Source organism: Pinus tabuliformis, chromosome 8, assembly GCF_031772625.1.
Source record: "Pinus tabuliformis cultivar Carrire ecotype Pingquan chromosome 8, CPIR1, whole genome shotgun sequence".
Classification (NCBI taxonomy): domain Eukaryota; kingdom Viridiplantae; phylum Streptophyta; class Pinopsida; order Pinales; family Pinaceae; genus Pinus; species Pinus tabuliformis.
The window spans coordinates 440,665,944-440,688,554 of record NC_142294.1 but is presented as its reverse complement, the minus strand read 5'-3'; the positions used below and the strand labels follow the sequence as shown (position 1 = coordinate 440,688,554).

The 22,611-nt window shown below is 35.9% G+C and overlaps 1 protein-coding gene and 1 pseudogene across 1 annotated transcript; one reads left to right on the top strand and one right to left on the bottom strand.

Moving 5' to 3' along the window:
- Positions 1 to 496: 496 nt before the first annotated feature.
- On the top strand, positions 497 to 5,542 carry LOC149235953 (putative methyltransferase At1g29790 pseudogene; annotated as a pseudogene).
- Positions 5,543 to 7,413: 1,871 nt separating this feature from the next.
- On the bottom strand, positions 7,414 to 10,342 carry LOC149235952 (aspartic proteinase Asp1-like). Its single transcript, XM_089461484.1, has 6 exons — positions 10,221 to 10,342; positions 10,060 to 10,148; positions 9,742 to 9,847; positions 9,472 to 9,544; positions 9,202 to 9,289; positions 7,414 to 7,895 (listed from the first exon to the last, which is right to left on the bottom strand). Exons 3-6 carry the CDS (start codon positions 9,775 to 9,777, stop codon positions 7,685 to 7,687), a joined length of 408 nt encoding a protein of 135 aa, XP_089317610.1. The 5' UTR covers positions 9,778 to 9,847; positions 10,060 to 10,148; positions 10,221 to 10,342; the 3' UTR covers positions 7,414 to 7,684.
- Between the last annotated feature and the right edge of the window lie 12,269 nt (positions 10,343 to 22,611).

The window sequence follows — 22,611 nt, the reverse complement described above, 5'->3', positions numbered from 1 at the left end:
GTGCGCACATATGTCAAATGGAAGCTCTCTCTCTACAGATGCTCGCTGAATATGGAAGACACATGTCAATCACATGGACAAAAGGACGACGAAAGTCTGTTTCAAAGGAAGGCCTATCGGCCTAAATATGAAATGCAAAGAAGGTTTGGTATGAAATGCAAAGAAGGTTTGGTTTAAGAGTTGTTTACTTAACTCATATAAAAGTAAGAATATGAAATGCAAAGAAGGTTTAGTTTAAGCATATGACGTGATGACGTGATGACAATGAAGAGTTATTTTCAAAATAAAGAATAATTTAAAATTAAATTTTTACGTCGTAAGGCGTTTCCCTCTGAAATGAACTCTCCCAAATGCCTTTCTGTCCTAATCGTAGTCGTTAGATCTTTTGTTAGACGATTGAACAAAAATCAGCCATCTGATTTAATAAAAAATGTTTTAAAACATTAAAAAACCTTTAAAAACGTTCCACTTTCCACTTGACATCTGTGCGCCGAGCATGGGAAAAACCCCTGATTCCAGTGTCGTCTGGACTGCATATTCTTGCAAGAATTACTCGTGCCTCATTCAGAGAAAATACCAGAAGGGCTTCGATGACTGCAAAGACTGCTTCAATCTTCAAGGCCGGGAGAAAACCAGGTAGGTAAATGGCGGTGGCTCCATGGATTACTCTGTTGACGAGACCATGCAGAGCAGATATGTACATTCAAACGGATCTAGGAAGTTCCATGTAGTTTACAAAACAGTTCCATATGTTCATGAAGATAGGGCTGTGCAATCCATAAAGCAACACAGTCCAGACATACAACATGCCGTATCTTCTCGCGCCCACTGTGCTACTCAGTTTAGGGTGATTTGTTGACCATAGAGCTGCTGGATTTTAGCACACTGTGAAGGTTTCTTCGTAAGTGTTTTTGAAAGAAAGAAAATCTGATTTTGAAGGAGAAATTACCTCTGTATGTGTGAAACTGTTTTATGCTTCCACTATTTAATTTCCAGCTATTGTGTGATTGATGATATGGCCTGAAATTTAATTTCTGGTTAATTAAATTCAGCAAGTTATTTGTTTAATTAAGATCATAACGGCATTAGTCATCCGGCCATTCTTACTGTAGTGTGCCCTACCCTAATGGCAGTAACCCTCAAAGGGATGAGGCCAGCAATCATGCATGTTGGATTTTGAGAAGTGCAGGTGTGTCCGCTTTCTAATATTAAGCAGTCCACCAGGATTTCATTTTTCACTGTTGTGTCCACTGTGACCTACCCAAATGGCAGGAGTCTCAAAGGGCAGAGGATGTGTGATGGTGCATATTAGATACTAGGCAGTCCTCTTGAATTCCTTTCTTGTTGTAGTCTGCCCTAAACTAATGGTAGGAGTTTCAAAGGGATGAGACTGTGCGATGGTGCATGTCAGACACTAAGCATTCCATCAGTGTTCAGTTCATAATGTAGTGTGCCCTGTCCTGATCCCTAACAGCAGGAAGTCTCAAAGGAATGAGGATGGGAAATGGTGCATATTCATTTTGAGTAGTGGGTGTGTCTACTTTCTAAAAATAAATTGTCCACGAGGATTCCATTCTTACTGCAGTATGCCCTATCCTCATGGCAGGAATCTCAAAGGGGATGAGATTGGGGTAACGATGCATATTGGATACCATGCAGTCCACCCATATTACATTCTTACTGTAATGGACCCTACCCAAATGGCAGGAAATCTCAAAGGCACGAGGCTGGGAGATGGGGTATAATGTATTTTGAGAAGTTCAGGCGTGTCTACTAAATCTCGAAGGTATGAGGCTGGTTGATGGTGGATACTGAATCCTAGGCAGTCCCCCAGGGTTACATTCTTGCTGTAGTGTGTTCTATCTGAAGGCAAGAGTCTCAAAGGGGCGAGGCTGGGTGATGATGCGTATTGGATATTAAGCAGTCCACCAGGATTGCGTTCTTCCTGTAGTCTGTCCCACCCTAATGGCGGTGGCTCCATGGATTACTCTGTCGACGAGGTCTTGAATTTGAAGAAGAAGACAATTCGAATTGGGTTGGACATCGGAGGAGGAACAGGAACTTTCGCCGTGAGAATGAGGGAGCGGAATGTAACAATTATTACGACTTCCATGAACTTGAACGGGCCCTTCAACAGTTTCATTGCCTCTAGAGGGGTTATTCCCATGTATATCACTATAACACAGAGGCTGCCATTCTTTGAAAATACTTTGGACATTGTTCATTCTATGCATGTCTTGAGCAATTGGATTCCCTCACAGCATGCTGCCAGGCGGTCCCATGATATGACGAGGCCATCGGGTAAGCAAACATGAAAATATAAGGGGGCGAAGAAGGGAAAAATCAAAAGTATGTATAGGTGGGTTGAGCAGATTTGCCACTGGGTATCATCGAGATTGCCACTGGGCATCATCGAGATTGCATGTTTCGATCACCCATTCAGGAACTATCGGTGGGCCTTTCCATTTTGTTGTCAAAAAATTTCCTTCGATTCGAACGCAGACAAATTGATTAGAAACCCACTCAGCCATTGGCATTCCCTCCGTTTTTTCGAGGCTTCGATCAAATTTCTCTTATCTGCTTTGTACTAGGTGAATTGGGTCTCAGCCATAATCGAGCTTTGGGTTTCAGTCATAATCGAGCTTTGGGTTTCAGTTATAATCGAGCTTTGAAATCTGCAGAAAGGAGGTTATTGAGAGAAGAATAAGTGGATTTGCAGGTTGCTGCCAATTTGATGATTTTGATTGAATGTGCTAATTAACATAATGGCAGAATAGGGAAAATCGAGCTTGGGAGCTTGTCTTTTATTTATATTCAGCTTGATTATATATATATTTTAGTTCGGGTGAAGCGGCATCATGGTGCAGGGAGCAATTTAGGGCAGCTTTTATGATAACAATAATAAGAACTGAACCTTGTTTTTGGGCCTGGATTTAACCGTGGTGGAAATGGAGCCGGGTTTTAGGAGAGAGTTTTTAGCAATCATGGCTAGCGATCTTATGACTAAATATCACGATGGCACTACAAAAATAGATGCGGATGAAACTGCTGGTGAAGAACACCATCTGAGACACAAGCGCACCAAGTATCATCTGGTAATTTTCCCAGTGAATAATGCTCATTTTTTATATTTTTATTTTTCAAGTCCTTTATTTGAGTTTTAGCTTTTTTTTTATTACGAATCTGGCCTGCATGAACATACCCATCATTGATTATGTTGAGTTTGATTATATGTTGTAGTATGAGTTATAAAACCAACAAATAGACTTTAATCCTATGGTTGTTACAGGACATATTCATTGTTCTTTTCATTTTTATGGAGTGTAGTTTGCTTTGGGTGAGTCTTTATTTTTGAAATAAATGGATCAGGGTTGGTCTCTAGGCCGAAAGGAGCCTAAAGGTATCCATATCATCAGCCTGTGAGAATACAGATGGAGTTGGGGAGAGTGATTTGGAGAGGGACCTGGTTCACCATGATTGCAACGAGTGAAATGAAATGTTTGAAAATTTCTAAGAAGCTGGTGCAGAGCTGCTAAGCCACATCTAGAAAGCAAAACCAAATAAACATCTCTCCTTAGGACATGCAGAGATGGAGTTAAAGATTTTTAAGTTTTTAACCATTCAATTTACCTCCCTTTTTCCAACGGCTATGATGTTTGAAAATTTACGCAGAATTGCTAAGCCTCATCTATAACGTGAGTGAAACATAAGCATAAAGTTATGATTGAGCCTTGAGCTTTGCTAGTGCAAAACCAAATAAACATCTCTCCTTAGGACCTGTAGAGGTGGAGTAAAAGAGTCTTTAAGTTTTTAACTATTCAATTCACCTCCCTTTTTCCAACGGCTATGTTGAAATGTTTTGAGAAAAGTGATTTGAAGAGTACCCTGGGTCACCAAGACTGTTATGAATGAAAGTGTAAATGGATAAGCAATTGGTTGAAACCTCCCAGAGTACTTCAAGAATGTTGGTGACTTACAAGTATGAAGCTATGTTTGAGCCCTGAAATTCTGTTAGGCAAAATTAAATAAAACATCATTTGCTCAAAATACGTTTTTGCCCAAAATTTGTTTAAATCGTCAATAATACGATGTTTGCTGTATTAGTGGCACTCTGAATTTGTTTACAACCTCAAATAGATTTTTGTTTTTACCTGGTTGGTCATTAATAAATTTTGAATGTCTTGAGAATCTTGATTTTTTTTGTAGGGTATCAAGAATTGAAAATATGTCTTTTGACATTGTTGAGGAATTTAAGAAAGTTGTGTGCTTCTACAAAACTTCGCTGAGGCATTGCATGGTGTGGATTTCCTTAGTTTGTTTTTGTATCTACCTTCTATTCTCTTTGGCAATGATGCTTCTATTTCATGTTTTGGTGGATTAGCAGGGGAGCCCTGTAACAAGCACGACATTCTCTCCAGGATTTTTGTTGCATCCATTCGAGGAGGCTAGTCCATTGGGTTTAACGCTGAAGAAAACACCTTCATTCATAGAACTTATTCAAATGAATCTTTCTGAAGGGGACTCAGCAGCTCCCTTAGCTATAAATAATTCCAGCCTGGAGGTGGGGAGAAAGAATGAATCAAAGTGTGCACCAGGACCGGCTATTGCTGACAAGTACAAGGCCTCAAACTTCCCAGCCTTGGTTTTGAGAATTGGTTCTTGGGAGGTAATATGCATAAGAAATTCATACAGCTAAGTTTGTATATTAAATTCTTCAATCTTGTCAGAACATATTAAATATTTTTTGTTCACGTGAACAAGCCTTTTGATATCCACTGATGGAAACTCATGATATGGTAGTAAGTAATGCACATTTAGCAAGATTGCATTGACATAAAGATGCTGATGATGCCAGCGTATTTCAAGATATGAAGGAGACTTGGTGGTAAAATGCTATGATGCAAAGCGTAGACTTGTTTGGGAAGTCTTGGAGGGTGGTATGAAGAGCAAGATGGAGATTCATTGGTCAAATATAACCTCTTTGAAGACCAGTTGTCCCGACAATGAACCTGGTACCCTAGAGATTGAAGTAAGCATCAGGTTTTGCTTATTTTTTGTGTCCTACTTGAGGCGGAGTTGAAGTGCAGGTGCTTTTGATATTTCTATACCAGTATCTTTTCTTCTGTATCATACAGGTACGACTTCCATGAACTTGAACGGGCCCTTCAACAGTTTCATTGCCTCCAGAGGGGTTATTCCCATGTATATCACTATAACACAGAGGCTGCCATTCTTTGAAAATACTTTGGACATTGTTCATTCTATGCATGTCTTGAGCAATTGGATTCCCTCACAGCTGCTGGAATTTGTACTCTATGATATCTACAGGATTCTGAGGCCTGGAGGCCTGTTCTGGCTAGATCATTTTTTCTGCACAAAGGATCAGCTGAAGATCTATGTGCCCATGATTGAGCAGCTAGGGTATAAGAAGCTGAAATGGTCTGTTGCCCCTAAGTTGGATAGAGGGCCCGAGCTCAAAGAAATGTATATCTCTGTTGTCTTGGAGAAGCCACTTAAGAGGCAGTGCGCAGGCTACTTGTAGATGCAGTTTTAAGTTTCATGGGCTTAAGGCCCCTTAACTTAAAACAAATAAACATTTCTCTCTGTAATGTATTTTAATTTTCAATTATGGGAATATATATGATGCCCTTGCCTGTTTTTAAGATATTTGCCACTTTCAGTGTATGGTTCATGTATCTGGGTTTGATTTAGGGCTCCAATATTTTCATATTCATATTAATATATAAAACAGATTTGCAATTTGAATTTCTGGATTTTCTACCGTGCCATGGTTTTCATTGATTTTTGAAAAAATGTGGATGGTTCGTCTGTAATGGTCAAGGGCTGAAATTCAATGGCCATGTTTAGTAGGATTTGACTGCAATGGCGAAACTGCAAATTAACTAGAATTCATCGAGATAAGCTTATCAAGAGAAATGATAAGCTTATCTCATGACAAATAGGAAAAACGGTGATGTTGAATTCTAGAGAACAAATTGATTAAAATTAGAAGCCCAAAGGACATGGACCAAGAGCATTTTGTGCATCCAAATGTAGTCATTTTGAAAGAAAATGGCACGTTTGAAGAACTTCATGAGTACTCAGATCCTTCAACCAATGAAAGAATTCAAGAATCAAATGTCCTAGAATGCATGCAATGTGAAGAGAGCATACAAACTTTTACTCTGTAAAACTATGATGAACATGAAAATTATGAAAAAGATCAAGAGAATTTCATTCAAACAAGAGCTCAACTAAGTAGGTTCAAGCCTAGAAATCAAGTAGGTAAAGGAAAAGCATTCAATAATACTCCTCATTCAACCCTTCATCAAGCTAATGAATAGCATACAAGGAACAAGCTAATGCAATGATGAAGATGACTTATAACATAATGAATGAATTGATAGAGCTACAAATTACTCATTCTTTTGTTAAAGTGATTAAAATACCTCAACAAAAGGAGAACTTGTTGAAAGCCTAGGAGAATACAAATCCATCAAGCTCAAGAATAGAAACAACTTTTATCAGTAGTTAACAAAGACCCAAGTACCTCCACCTAGAGTAAGAAGAAAGATACTCCTTTTTATCTCTCTCAAAAATCATGATTTTTATCTTACATAATTGCATGGTCCATAGTTGTCTACAAATAATATAATGCCACTTTCAATTATGAAGTTTTTAGGATTGGAACACCAAATATTATGAAGCCCCAAAAAAGTATACACGCTATTGGTTCAAAATAGATTCCTTCCTATGATAAAATTAAAGATTTTTGTGCATGGATAAGCTCTGCTCCACATATAAATACAATCTTCTCTCTGATTGTAGTTGACTTTCCAATGGCTTATGGAGTTGTTGTTGGTTGTGATTAATCAAATAGATGATCGTACCTATGGTTGTATAACTTTGTTTTACTTTTGTATGATCTATGAAATGGATTTTGAAGGGCTGTAAAGCTTTCAAATGAAATATTTGCTCCGGATCTATCCTATACAAATTTGTGACAGAAATAGCGACTAAGATGGCCATAAAGCGATCTCTTACTTCTAGATTAAAGGTTATTTGGGCACAAGTACCATGCGAAATTAGATACAGAGGTTCATTAAATAAAAAAAAACAGTTATATTCACTTGGAGCTGGTGCCAAAGAGGATTTGTTGTCTCGTGCATAAGCTTTCACATTCAAACTTTGGCCTGATGATGTGGATTTCATGATGTGCTTTTTATTGTTCACTGATGAAATATTTGATGCATTTTAAAAAGAATTCTGAGAAATAGTTTGACAAACCATCTAATAGTTCTAACAAATCACTTGGTGAAAGCATTGCTTAAAGCATATTCAGAATAATATTTGTATTGTTGTGCAGGTAATGAAGTATGGTACAAATGAAACACTACCAGACCAAGCCTTAAATGGCCATTCAACACAGGTGTTATTTTAGCCAATTTGGAACCCACAAGTGCTTTATCTTGATTGTGGTCTTTTATCAAAAGGTGGCAAATCACTTTTAGACAATACTTTTATTTCAAACTGGCGATCAAATGCAAAAACAAATTTGTTTCTCCGCGGATCTCTCCTCTTTTTTATGAAACTCTGCTTAAATGTAGTCAACTATTTATCATGCTGGAATCGCGGCTCTCTCCTGTTCTTTATGAAACTCTGCTTAAATGTAGTCAACTATTTATCATGCTGGAATCATACAACTGTTTCCTTGATATATACCAAACGCTAGAAGAGAATATGAAGAGGAAGAGCAAGCTGCTTTCCCAAGTTCTTGATCACATGATATTGCTTCTTCTAATGTATTTCTGTGAGACACTGAGGGATCTTCTAACACCACAAATTGTTCAGCAAGAGATTCAGAGGACTGCAACACCCGCCTCTGTGTGGAAGATCTGTCAGAAACAACCAACTTCAAGAGTTAGATTCGTAGATCTATTACTTGATTAGAAGAGAAAATGAAGATTAAGTGGTTACTCTAGAGTCTAAATGACAAAATAAATCTTTAATTAATGTCTAGTTTCTATCCTTGCCATCAGGAATCATGCAGGGGAACCATATTTCCCGTAGTGGAGTGTCTAAATCTTGAAACATTTCCCGGTATCTTTCTTAAACTTTTTTAGTTTTTCTTGGATAAGTTTTCTAAACATTTTTAGGTCAAGTTTAGGATGCATTTTGAAAAGAAAGGCCCAATCCTCAAATCGAACTTATACTTATTTCAATTAGATATTTGTTTGCCGAAACTTGGTAGTGAAGAGTGCTGCCCTTGAAGCAAATTTTAAGAGTTGTCTGTTCTTTTCAGCTTTTAGGTTGCTTGGGTAGCCTTCCAGGTTTTTAATGCTATATATTTCTTGTGTAGGAGATTATTTGCTCTTCATAGGCTGTTAAATGTGATTCGAGTCTTCTTTTTGTGTGATTCAATTCTGTTTTTTGTTTCTATATCCTTTTACTGGAGAAGACTATTTACTATTAATGGGCTGTTCAATGCAATTTGCCTTTCTTAAGTGTACTTTTCAGCGCTTTAACAAGTAATTAATTGTACAAAGATAGTTTCTTTACCTTCTGTTCACATACATTAGAAAATATATTTTGATTGCAACTCAAAAGTTTTAGGTTTTACATTTCTGATTACTTGTTTTGTGGTTGATGAGGTTTACAATCTGTCAATCTGACAAGGAAAGAAAAGATTCAAGTTAGGAAATATAATGGATATCTCTAATATCTAAATGATTCGTGGTGTCATGACTGTTCGTGTGAACCAAAGATTATATTAAACATCATCAAATATGAGTACAATGATATCATCTAAGCAACCTCACCAATCTCTTCCATTTTAGTTTATTTAGGAAGTAAAGACAAGAAAGGGAATAAGTTTCTCTGTATTCAACTCCAAAACATGGGCATTACTGGCAGTGTTTTGATCAGAGGGAATAGCAGGGCACCAAAAAGAGGAAGTGGTGATGTAGTACTAAGGATAAATTATGAAAGATTCCCTAAATGAAAGTTCATAGAAAATGTAGATGCAACTACTCCCTTATTTGACAAATAAAAAAATGCAATCAATGGTGTACTTGGGAAGAGTCAGTTACTAGCTCTCATCTTGCCATATCTCTTACATGTACAAATTCATAAGAAAAATAATAAAAACTGCACTAAATCCTATAGAATAAGAATCAAAGGTAAAAGAAGAAGGTTCAGAACTTGGGAGGATTTTGGCAGTCTGAGTGAGCCCATCCAATCTGGTTTTTCTCATTGTCATAAACAACAAGGTGCTCTTGCAAAGAGATATCTGCAAAATGCAACACACTTTTGTTACTTTATCTTAATACAATCACCAACATGTAGATTAAGAACATGCCTTAACTGCTCTAGATACAAGCCCACCCAAGGTCATTCATGACATGCTTGTAGAAAAATCAGACTGACAAACACACAAACAAAAAGCAGCAAAACAATATGCTGTTTCATTACCTCCAAGAATATTCGTGTCCACATTACCGATTGCAGTACCATTCAAGATTCCCGAGCAGACGTTACCTTTTTCCTGTGCATTGAAACTCATTCAGCAGTAATCTTTTTTTATCATAGCAATCATTAAGCTTAATGAATAAATAGCTTCTTCAATAATATCTTCTTTGGCAGACTCATAATGTTGATCCTTGAATGCTATCTCATGTTACAATCTCATCTAGTGGTAAAATACAGTTCTTATAGAGTATGTCAAAGCTTATGCATGCTTACACTGATGACCAAATAACCTTCTGGGAAAATTTCCATCTGTTTTGCTCTGGCACTTCTAAATTTGAGTGTTAACAACTGAAAGTATGGTGCCGCCTTTGCAACAGAGCTGATACATTTCACAAAACTCAGGAAGCATTCAGGATACTAATATCTTTCCAATGGCCATAGTTTTTATAATTTGTACTCTAAATAATGCTAAGATGGAAAGGTTGACTTTCTGGCCATAGTTTTTATAATGTGTACTCTAAATAGGCCGGAGATTGAATTGTTGAAATTGAACTCACACTTGATTTTCAAAACTTAATCAAAACCATTTACCTGAACCTATTTTTCCCTCGCCAACAGAGTGGTAGGAATGAGTCTGATGAATCTTGTTCCAACTGATTCCTAGCTAGGTTTTCTTTAACCTGTCAGCATTGCATTATTAGAAACAGACAAATTCCTTATAGTACAAGGGAAGGGTAATTTGTGATACTTACAGCTGAAAGGAAAGCACTATAAGCTTGATTTGTGAAGTATGTGTAGGAGCTACCACTATCAAATATTATTCTTCCTAGTCTTTTTCCATCTCCATCTTTGTCAAGGGGTTTGTTCCCAAACATCATCTATGCAGCCCCCACATCATAGTGTTTTCTGTAAAACAAGAGAACAGTATGATAATAGAAGTTCACAGATTATTTTAAATAACAAATTAAATCAAGAAAGTTTATTTTAAAGGGATTCCAAGTTCATTCTTAAAGCAGAAGACATGGGAGTTGTTTCTAACTAGAGGCCTATGATGCAACTCAGTGTCCCTAATACCTATGAATTATGGGCCAAGTCTAAAATGCAAGATGCTACTGTAAGTAAATAACAAACTGGCTTTAGGATGGGAAGATACTTGTCAGAGAATATAGTTAACTCGTAGGAAATTCTGGACTGAGCTTCAAGAACAGATCAAAATATATTGTTAGTGATGTACTTCTCCAAGGCTTAGACAGAATGGAGTTGCATGTTTTCATGTTGATGTTTCTGAAGGAAGGAATACTGTTGCAATGACGTCTCTTTACTTCATCTTTTTCTTAATAAATATGCCATAGGGTATATGATAATAATAATTTCAGGTCTTAAACAAATACATCTCCTACAAAGTGGTTCTTAGCTGATTAACAATTATCTTGCAACGGACATAGTTTTACACCTACAAACAGATCATATAATGTGGAATGGACTAGAAAGCCTGTTGACAACATTTGTTTAGTAATTTGAGCTTAAATTGGACGTTAAGGAAGAAGTTATAGCCACCCATTCTATGAATCTATTCAAATGGAGTAATGGCTTCTTCAGCAAGGATGGAGATAGTTACAGAAAGAAGAAAGAAGTAGCCTCTATTGGAAACCATTTTTCCTACAAGTTTCCTCTTACTAAACATGGGAGTGAGCTACAAATAAAATAAACATAACAAGTAAATATGAATGGATAACAATTATATATTCATAGTTGGGGAATCTATCATCTTTTGAAAGGGTCTTTGCACAATATCTATTGATTATTCCCCTCCAAAAAGTAAGCATCTTGGTCACATGATTGCATTATAGTTTATAACAAATGATAAATGGTCAGATATAAACTAAGCAAGTAAAATGCATGCATTAATTCTAAAGTGGACAACATGGAGCTAAACAATTAGTTATTCAACACTATACATTTGGTACCAACTTCCAAGTATAAGGCGGTAGGCTAAACATATTAAAAACATGAGCCATGGAAATGGCTGATAATATGAAAGGAGAAAAAAACAACTTGCTTGAAAGCAGAAAGAGTTTTTCATATATTTAACATTATGTATATTATAGAAGTAAAAGATGAATCTTTTATCATATTGTTCAAGTTCCTTTGGAGACGATGGTGAAAATGTTCTCAGATTGTTATTCACATTTGTAATAACCTAAGATGGTCCTCGTTTTATCTGGTAATCTAACTCAAAATAGTTGGTATCCCTCTCTAAGATAGCTGAGGCAAATGACATTTAAAAGGCCGCAAAGAAGAAGAAACCTTGATGAAGATCAAGCCTGCTAAGTTGCATGTGAAAAGACAACTGTTTAAGATCTTAAGCTGGAACTAATGTACAGACACTTGAGTGACAACTAGAAACATGGAATCTAGCTCAACATCCTTCTCTGGGATAGCATGAGGCAAAGGAATGTTTCAAGACATCTGGAAGTTGGAACCTTAGATTTTTATATCAGAAAGGTCACAAAGAAAAGAAAGAACCTTGATGAATATTAAACCTGCTAAGTTGTATATGAGAAAAACATCTGATTAAGATCTTAAAATGGAACTATTGCACTTGGGTGACAACTAAAAACATGGAATCTAGCCTTTGACAATTTTAAATTAGTCGTTATCAAAACAAGATGAAAGAATGTAGTAAATGATATTTATAGACAATATCCACACTAAAGAATAGTTAGACAGAAAATGAGATGCTAATATATATGTCAGATAAAATGTGTAACAAAAATGAAGGTGGCATTGTTTATTTTGGGAAATGCTAATCTATTTACAAGCGTTTCAGGTATTTTTGTTCCAGGGCATGGAAGTAACCTTTAAGGAAAATCAAAGAGAAAGATGTAAAGGTGGGATTGTAGTGTGCCCTACCCTAATGGCAGTAACCCTCAAAGGGATGAGGCCAACGATCATGCATGTTGGATTTTGAGAAGTGCAGGTGTGTCCGCTTTCTAATATTAAGCAGTCCACCAGGATTTCATTTTTCACTGTTGTGTCCACTGTGACCTACCCAAATGGCAGGAGTCTCAAAGGGCAGAGGATGTGTGATGGTGCATATTAGATACTAGGCAGTCCTCTTGAATTCCTTTCTTGTTGTAGTCTGCCCTAAACTAATGGTAGGAGTTTCAAAGGGATGAGACTGTGCGATGGTGCATGTCAAATACTAAGCATTCCATCAGTATTTAGTTCATAATGTAGTGTGCCCTATCCTAATCCCTAACGGCAGGAAGTCTCAAAGGAATGATGATGGGAAATGGTGCATATTCATTTTGAGTAGTGGGTGTGTCTACTTTCTAAAAATAAATTGTCCACGAGGATTCCATTCTTACTGTAGTATGCCCTATCCTCATGGCATGAATCTCAAAGGGGATGAGATTGGGGTAACGATGCATATTGGATACTATGCAGTCCACCCATATTACATTCTTACTGTAATGGACCCTACCCAAATGGCAGGAAATCTCAAAGGCACGAGGCTGGGAGACGGGGTATAATGTATTTTGAGAAGTTCAGGCGTGTCTACTAAATCTCGAAGGTGTGAGGCTGGATGATGGTGGATACTGAATCCTAGGCAGTCCCCCAGGGTTACATTCTTGCTGTAGTGTGTTCTATCTGAAGGCAAGAGTCTCAAAGGGGCGAGGCTGGGTGATGATGCGTATTGGATATTAAGCAGTCCACCAGGATTGCGTTTTTCCTATAGTCTGTCCCACCCTAATGGCGGTGGCTCCATGGATTACTCTGTCGACGAGGTCTTGAATCTGAAGAAGAAGACAATTTGAATTGGGTTGGACATCGGAGGAGGAACAGGAACTTTCGACGTGAGAATGACGGAGCGGAATGTAACAATTATTACGACTTCCATGAACTTGAACGGGCCCTTCAACAGTTTCATTGCCTCCAGAGGGGTTATTCTCATGTATATCACTATAACACAGAGGCTGCCATTCTTTGAAAATACTTTGGACATTGTTCATCCTATGCATGTCTTGAGCAATTGGATTCCCTCACAGCTACTGGAATTTGTACTCTATGATATCTACAGGATTCTGAGGCACTTCCTTACAAATATGTGGAATGAGAAGTCCACCACCTTTCTTCTTTTATAGCCTGGAGATCAAGAAATCACAGCCCCAATGACCTATACTGGTCGGCCAAATTCACAGAGCATGATAGTATATAGCAGTGCTTTATGTGACATAGGCTTCTTGGCCTTATTACAAGCACAAGGAATAAGCAGGCATCTTCTTAGATAAAACAATCGACATTAACAAAACTTTTTCTCTTCAATAACTCAGAGAACAAAGAGGCATGAATAGGTCAGATTCACTGTCTGGTTGATGGCATACTTTTTATAAATAAATTTCCATGGTTATTACAGTTCAATTAAGAGCCAATATCTTGCAGAGTTCAGAGTTGAATTCGTCTGTAACTGCCTTTGATTTAGGGAGTGGTCGAGAAAAAACTTCAATGCCTAACAAGACTGTGATGATCACAACCATAAATGTAGCTTGGGCAGAAGAAAATAGTGTACTACATTTGTACATGCAGAGCCTTCGAATAGTTATTGAATCATGTTCTCCTCGTTGCAGTGGACCAGGGGTCATTTAATCGTTGCCAACATATTCATCACACTGCTATATTTTGCTAAAAGAAATATCTGATTTCAATGAATCTGCCTCTGCATACCAAGACTGGCGTGAATGGTAAAATTCAATGAATCTTCCTCTGCATGCCACTAGAAGTTGTTGGATGAAAATATCTGTTTTAAAGGCAAGAAATGGAATGGTTTTTTTGTTATTTGGATTACCAAAAGAAATGGCTTAGTTAAGATAGCTTATAAATGGAGGCATAAATTCTGAGGCTCTCATGGTGTTATTTCAATATATTGGCCCTGTTCAAGTTTTGAATGATTTAGAAATTAGCAGATCTGTTAGATAGTGGAGGCAGGAAATTTGCACTTCTTTTCTGTCAAACCTGGTAGCTGATAAAAGATGAGAAACAACTTAATCACACACATGTTGGTAAAAGCCTAATACTAAGAAGGCAGGTAGAAGTGGATGATTAAGATTGTTTATAGGTTTAGCCAACAGTTTTATTGGTAACATGCGTAGTTTGAACTTTTGGTGATATTGTTTCATCACATAGGCTGACTACAGTTTGGTGAATTGTTACTGGAAATATACTTAAATCAAGATAAAATATAGGTGGTAATACCTAGTTGAATGGAGAGTCCCAGTATATTGGCCCTTTTGAGGATTATTACTTGACCAGTTTGTTGCCTTAGTCTGCTGAGTAAATTTTTTTTTGTTGGTTGGTTGTTGTTGTAATTGGTAAATTGTATAGGTGATTTTCATTCACATGCTTATTGGAATAGCTGGCTTCTTGAATAGGGCAGTCATGTAGTTGAGTATGTGAGAGGGGTTTGTAGAACACATTATCTAATGAACTCTTATGAAGAGGAAAAAAGTCTCACTCATAGCCTACTCATGGCTTCAGATGGGAATTTCTTTTATAGACTGATCAACTTATTAGAACTACTGCTGCACTTTCTTCATCCACAGAAGCCACTTGAAAATGCTTGAAAATAAACTCTCTGTAAGGGCCATTGTCAATAAAAATATTTGCAGTGGAGGCCCTCAGCCCAACAACCATTTTAGCCAGCCTTGGAAGGCAAATAGTTGAGTTCAAACATGATGAAAATTTAATTCCCTGTATACAAAAGCATGTATTAGGTGTTGATAATGGCTAGAAATATGCACTGAAGATGTATATACCTCCTTTTGTACAAAAGTGAACAGAAGAGGCAGAGGTATAAGGTTCACCTCGAATTTTATTGCAAGTTCAATCCACTGTAGGATGTGAAAGGAAGTGTCATAATGCTAAGAGTGAAAAAGAGGGGTAGGAAGAAACTAATAATTTCAAAAATTCTAGCTTTCTATCCGTACCTTGATTTGTTCTAATAAAATAAATATTAATTGTTTGTCGACATCCAGGGAGCTATCTGGTAATAATAATAATATTTTATTAGTATTATAATAATAATAACAACAATGGAAAGGTGGGGAAGGAAGAAACTAATAATTTCATAAATTTGGACCTTTTATCCTAGCTTTATTTGTTCTTTAGATCCAACTAATATTTTGTAGATCCAACTTATGGTGAACCAGTAGCTTGAAAGCCAATTGCAAGTCATTCAGCCAACAACAATCTATAAGCATGACATAGTATTATGTCTCTGCGTATTCACAATAGTGATTCCATTGTCATATTATTATTCCCCACTTGGACAGAGAGATGACACAAGGGGTTTCTACATGTTGACCAACCATGTAAATTGGATCTTATAAATTAAAATTCTTGTTTTCTAGCCTTCTATTTCTGTAGATATCAATTGTGTAGTTGATGGCATACTTTTCATAAATTCTTCCACAAACTATTATTATTTACAAAATATTCATTTTCAGAATACACGTAACTAACTATTGCAATTGTAACTCATTATCATCCACCCTTGCTTTCAACAATGTCCATTCACATGTCCCTATTCTTCCCTACTCTATGCTATTCTTCCCCACTCTATACATGTCTCTATTCTTCTCCACTTTATGCTATTCTTCCCCACTCTATGCGTTACACCGTTTCCTTTGCAACATAAGGTGCAAATGTTAGTTAAATTTCATTTTAAATATTTAAATTACTCATCATAATATTTTGCGAGGAGAGTACTGAATTATATATATATGTTTTTTTTAGACATAAATTATGATTTATCTTATATTAATATTAATTTTAAATTTCTAATAATATTTTATTAATAATTATAAAATAAAAATTTAAAATCATTAAAATATTTTTGACAAGTTTATAATAAATAATTTTAAACTAAGTTTATAATAAATAATTGTAAACCTTAATAAAAACTGAAAAATCCCATAAATAATTATAAATGGTTTATTAAAATAAAAATTATATAAATAAGAAACAATAAAGGTATTTATTTCTATCTAAATTATGAAAAATAATTTTAATTTGGAAAAAATTTATTTTAAAATGTTTCATGAAATTTCTAAGTTTATTAATGCTTTAGACAATATTTAAATGTTTATAGAAAGTAAGAATTTTTTACTTTAAAAAAAATAGAACTACGTTAGAAGTTTTGTATCTATGTGTTAATATCTACGTGTTATTCCTAGTTAGATTATTTTTTTGATTTCAATCATTGAATGTTATAACTGAGTGTGTGCAGATTAAGATCTAGGCGTGTTTAACCTCTTGCTTAGATCAAATTTGGAGTGTTTACATGCTAGTCTTGTTCTTTAGTCTACCACAATCAAATGTATAATTTTTTTGTCTAAGAACACATGCCTTGTATGATTTATTGTAAATATAGGGCTAGGAATTATTGTTGTGAGGTGTCTTTGGTGAATGCGAGACTATGTTTCCTTTGGCATGCAATAATAAAGTAGGTGGCATGATACATCTCATTCAAGATCACCATTTATGGTTTGCAAAGATTCATTAACAATATAAGGTTTTGTTTCAAGGAGATATGTGCACTCTGAACTATTTATAATTGTTATGTAGCATAGTTCGAACTCCTCTATTTTTATATAGATCTCGATGGATGCATGGATTGTGTATGCAAAGACCGCATATAACTCTAAGAAGTTTATGTGAATCAAATCTTTATATGTGTTGATACACGAGAATGGTTAAAGTGTTGTGTGTAGTCTTCACATAATATAATTGTTTATATTTGTTATAATTTCATATTTAATAGCAAGAATTTGTATCATACTTATCAATGTTGAGCGAAGCTTTGAATTTGAACTTCAAACATCATTTATATTATATTATGTTTCTTTCTTGTGAGAAAATAAATCTATGTGTACTATTATATGAATGATAACCTATGGATTTGACTTGTCTTTTGATGATCTAAAGTAGGGTGTGTTACAAGCTATATACATTTAACATTGTTCATTTTGTATCTAAATCATCAATGAGTGCTTAGTAGTGGTATGACCCCAAGGGAAACTTAGGATTAGTCACCCTTTCCTTTTAAAATTTTCTGACAACAACACTGCGTAGTTGATTAGGATTTGCTTATTAAAACCTAGGTTCCTTTCCTGTAGTGTAATCTTAGAATCCACTGTGAGTTCTTGAGTCCTTTTTCCACCTAAAGACATGAGGGTACAAAAATTCAATCGGCCCAGGAGGGTTTAGCACTAGGAAATTAGTGGCCCCTTAGTTAGGATTTCTTGATTGATTTGAGTGAAAACTGCTGAAGGTATTTTGATCATTGTTGTCCTGGATATGACTCTTTGACAGAAACCAAGGTGATGCAAGCTTTTATTTTGTTTAAGGTGAAACTTTCTTAGGCAATTAGATAAATCTTTAGCATAACAGGTCTGTGTGGTTTCAATCCATGTATAAACTATGTGGTGACTCTAAGTCTACAACCCTAGATTGATAAGTAATTGTTGAGTAGGTTTTTTTATCAATTATTCCACCCAACATTTTTGCATCATTATGGGGGAGGCAATTGAGGGATAAAACCTTGGTGATCAAAGGTTTCTTGACTGAATTCCACAATATTTAAGACTCAGAGGAGAAGAGGAGGCAAGACCCTGCACTACCACCTTCAGTGTGTCGCCCTTGTCATGTTGGTTCACACAGTGTGGTTTGATTCAAGCAAACAAAGTTTTGTTGAAGCCAATTGAGTTATAATTGTCAGGAGCCAATAGTTTGGTTCACTTCTTTTACTTTTCCTACAACTGAGATTTCTTTTTATGGCCTAGTGTTATTTTTATCAGCAAATGCAATTCCGTTGAAGCTAACTGAGTTAGAATTGTCAAGGACCAATGGTCTAGTTTGCTTCTTTACCTTGGTTTTGCTGTGATTAAATTTTTTATTTTAAATATGTATGACTAGGGGAAAAGATCTGAAATCGAAAACTAGGGGTAAAGGTGAATATGATATCCTTGAAAGCCCTTTTCTAATGTTGGATCAATTGCAAGTAAAATGTCCAAGTAGAATCAGACAAATGAGGCTATAAGCTTGCAATTGGATTCTAAAGAAAGCAACTCTAGAGTACCTACAAGAGACAAAAAGATAACTCCCACTATTGACTCCTCTATTGTATCGACGCTGGCAGGGAGGTGAGATCCCACTATAGGAATTAATCAAACTCAATTACCACTTCCAGGGATTGAATATAGTATATTTGGAAATAATATAATAGAAGACGAGGAATAAGTGATTGATGGAGGAAATGGTGAAGTTTAGGGAGAAAATAATGCAGAGGAGCAAATCACTTTTGGGTTCCTTAGTGTGGATCCTGCTCCCATAGTGCAAATGAAGAACATTCACCCATCTATTCTAACACACTTTTATGGCATGACTCATGAGGACCCTGTTGCATTTATTTTTTACTTTGATATTTTATGAAAGAGTTATGATTATTCATATGATGCCTAGAAGCTTAAATCATTCCCTACCACCCTTAGGGATGAAATTTTATTTTGGTTCATGGGGTTGGAAGGGAATACTATCCAAACATGGGAGGAGATGCAAAGAGTATTCCTGTAAAAATACTAAGAGCATTGCAAAGCCCATGAATTTAGGGAAGAAAAATTTAAAATGACACAAAGATAAGATGAGTGTCTTGAGGATTATATCGAAATGTTTTTGTACAATATTCAACAATCCAAGCGACATAAGATAGATCCTGAGACTATTAGAACTATCTTTTTAAGAGGTATTTTGGATGAATCTATTAATGTGTTAAATGTATTAAGACATGGAGATTTGTGATTTGTGCAGGAGGTACTCTCATAGTCAAGCAAGGTTTGGGAAAGGATTTATGGATATTAGCCCTAAGAATTATAGACCTATGGCTGGTGGTGTTACTAAAACTGAACTAGGACATTTACTACAAAGCTTTAAAAGTGACTTTTTTGAAAATTTGAATTTACAAGTAGATTTTTTGCAATTTGAAAAGAATCAAGAGGAAGAGAGAGAAGCACTTTCTATTTTATGTCGTAGATGTAGACAGAAAATGATGCTTATGATAGTGTCTTGTAGATGTCACTAATTTATATGTCATTTATGTAGAGAATCACATGATTTCCCATCATTACCTAGCTTGAAAGAAATCAACCAAGGAGTAAGTCAAGCGCCAAAGAAACTGCATGAAATAGGAGAAAAGAAGCCTTGGCAGCTTGGAAGCTCAGGTATACCATGGGGGCTTCACTAGGGGAGCAATACCATACCACGTGGGTTCATATTAGGGAATATATATTGAGGAAAATTTGACTTAATATATTGGGGGATATATAGTGGGTAAAGGGTTTTTATATTGGCATGTATAAAAAATGGAGCTCAAAGTTAATGTAAAAATATAAAGGGGTATAAAAAATGTTAATGAAAAAATGGATACATACAATATCTACTGAAAGTAGGGGTTTTTTAAGTTGGGGAGGTGTATTGGGTTCATATTGGTAGGGGGTTAAATAATGTGATTTTTAGAGGTATTTCCAATATGTAGTCAAATTAGGGGTATTGTTTAGTATGCCATGAACACACGCGATATGTTAGAGGTTCATTGAGTGAAGCCCCCGCGAGGTATACAATCTGATCTTGCACCACATTCTTCTAATTTTCCTGGTCAACTGAATTATTTTTAGTATTGTAATTAATCTATGCCTTGGCAGGGATATCCTTAACAACATGGCAAAAGTCACCTTTGGAAATAAGGTCGGTGAGGGCCTCATTATGGAAATATGCCAATGTCTACCTACCATATGCCACCATAGTGATAATGCCCCATGCCATACCCATTGTATCCATAAACTCAGCCACCCCAACCTATTGCTTTGCCTCAACAAATGCAACCCTCACCACCTCAATTACCACCTTCTCAACATCTGAGACCTACATAGTTTCCTTCCCAACTAGTACCCAACCCTAATAATAAGTAACTCAACATATTTTTAATGTTGAGCTAGCACCATTTCTTACGTGTCATATCACACCAGTTTAGGCGTGAGACATCCAGCTAATATTAGGAAGGGTTTTGAAAAAACAAAAAATCCCCTTGTCATAATTGAGAAGAAAATTAAGTAAAAAACTCCTCACCACACACACAGTGATGCTACAATAAAATCTACTTCCCAAAATTCAAAGCCCTTACTATCTTCTAGTTCACCTTCCTATCTTGAGTAAATTTGGAGTAATCTAACCCGTGCCCTAAATATGACTTGGTTTCTGAGCTTAGGAATATATGTATTAAATTTCCCTTCTTGTAGGCCATAAAGGAAATTCTTATTTACCCCCAAAATATTACGAAACTTTGTATAAAGAAACCATGGAGGAAGAGAGTAAAACCACAAACTATTCAATTCATTGCTAAGACAACTGACTTGATGTCAGGATAAGCCTTAGTAAAAAAATATACAAACACTGGTAATCTAGTTTTTTTGTCCATATTAAGGGTATTCTTGTCCCTAATGTTCTAATTGATAATGGAGCCATGACCAATGTTATAACCAGACAGACCATGGATCAACTATGGTTGTTTCACTTCCGCCCTATGCCCATTGTTTTAGAGCTTGAAAACATATCTAAAATTAGACCAGAGGGTGTGTTGGATGACGTGATTGTTTCACTAGACTCTTTGGAATACCCTACATGTTTCATCTTTTTACAACCTAAGAATCCCATAGGAGGGAATCCCTTGATTCTAGGACAACCATGGTTTTCCATAACAAATGCTTATATTGGTTGTCACTCGAATGACATGCTTATTTCACATGGGGAGGAAAAAAAGAAGGTAACCTTATATCCCCCTACTAGATCCTCTCAATAATATCAGAATAATAGATGGCTTGAAGAATGTAATAGTGATGAATATACTCAGTCCATTTCTATCATCAATCAAATCCTTCAATTTATAGAATGTACTGAAGATAGTTAAACCCATGATTTTCTTATTAATCTTGATTCCTTGTATAATTGTGGTTTATTTGATCATATTTTTAGTTTTGATTTTCAAGAGAATTGTAGCTTTAACACTTCATCATTTTGGAGAATTTAGGCACAACCATAGATACCCCTAAATCTAATTTTGTCTTTGCTGATATTAGTCCAGGAAAATCCTTATACATAAAATCTTAACTCAAATAGTATCAACAAGATCAACTGATCAAAATGTTGCAAAACAGCACTAGTGCCTTCACCTAGAGTTATTAGGATATGAAAGGCATTCCTCCTAAAACATGTACTCGTCGTGTATATATTCAGGGGGGATCCTGACCTGTCCGACAACCCCAAAGGTGAATGAACCTTGTGCTCAAGAATATTATTGATGAAATTCAGAATCTCCTTGATGCCAAATTCATCTACCCCATATTCAATAGCCGATTGGTCTTTCCTCTTGTAGTAGTCCTGAAAAAGGATGGTAGGTGGTGTATTTGAATAAACTATAAAGAACTTAAAAAATCCACCCTCAAGGACTACTTTAACCTCCCATTTATAGATTTGGTGTTGGACACCTTGGCCAGTAAAAAGTGCTTTTCCTTTCTTGATGGCTTCAACAAATACAACCAAATACAGATTGCACCTAAAGATCAAGACAAAACTACCTTTACACACCCCTTGGGAACATACACTTATAGGGTGATTCCCTTTGGTTTTTGTAATTACCTTGCTACTTTTCAGTGAGTGATTATAGTTATTTATCTAATCTTGGGAGTGTTGAGATATGCATGGATGATTTTCTATTTATGGTAACTCTTTTCATGAAGCCTTAGAGAATTTCGAATAATTATTAACAATATGTCATGAGGTTAATATTTCTTTAAGTAATATTAAATGCCCTATGATGTTTAATGCAAGAATAATTCTTGGGCATCTTATTTTTAGTGTAGGTATACAAGTTGATCTTGCTAAGGTCGAGGTTATTGTGCATTTTCCAGTAGAAAAATCACAAAAGGAGGTGAGAAGTTTCTTAGGCCATGTTAGCTATTATAGGAGATTTATTGAGTATTTTTTTGGGATAGTTGTTCCTTTATTTTAGTTTCTTTCTAAAGATACTTACTT

What these genes read in the sequence shown, in the direction of transcription:
- LOC149235952 (XM_089461484.1), bottom strand. Translation starts at nt 9,777, where the DNA reads ATGGAAATTTTCCCAGAAGGTTATTTGGTCATCAGT. An exon ending in AAGGTTATTTGGTCATCAGT is followed by an intron (nt 9,545 to 9,741) that starts GTAAGCATGCAT and finishes TTCAATGCACAG; the next exon opens with GAAAAAGGTAACGTCTGCTC. An exon ending in GGACACGAATATTCTTGGAG is followed by an intron (nt 9,290 to 9,471) that starts GTAATGAAACAG and finishes TGCATTTTGCAG; the next exon opens with ATATCTCTTTGCAAGAGCAC.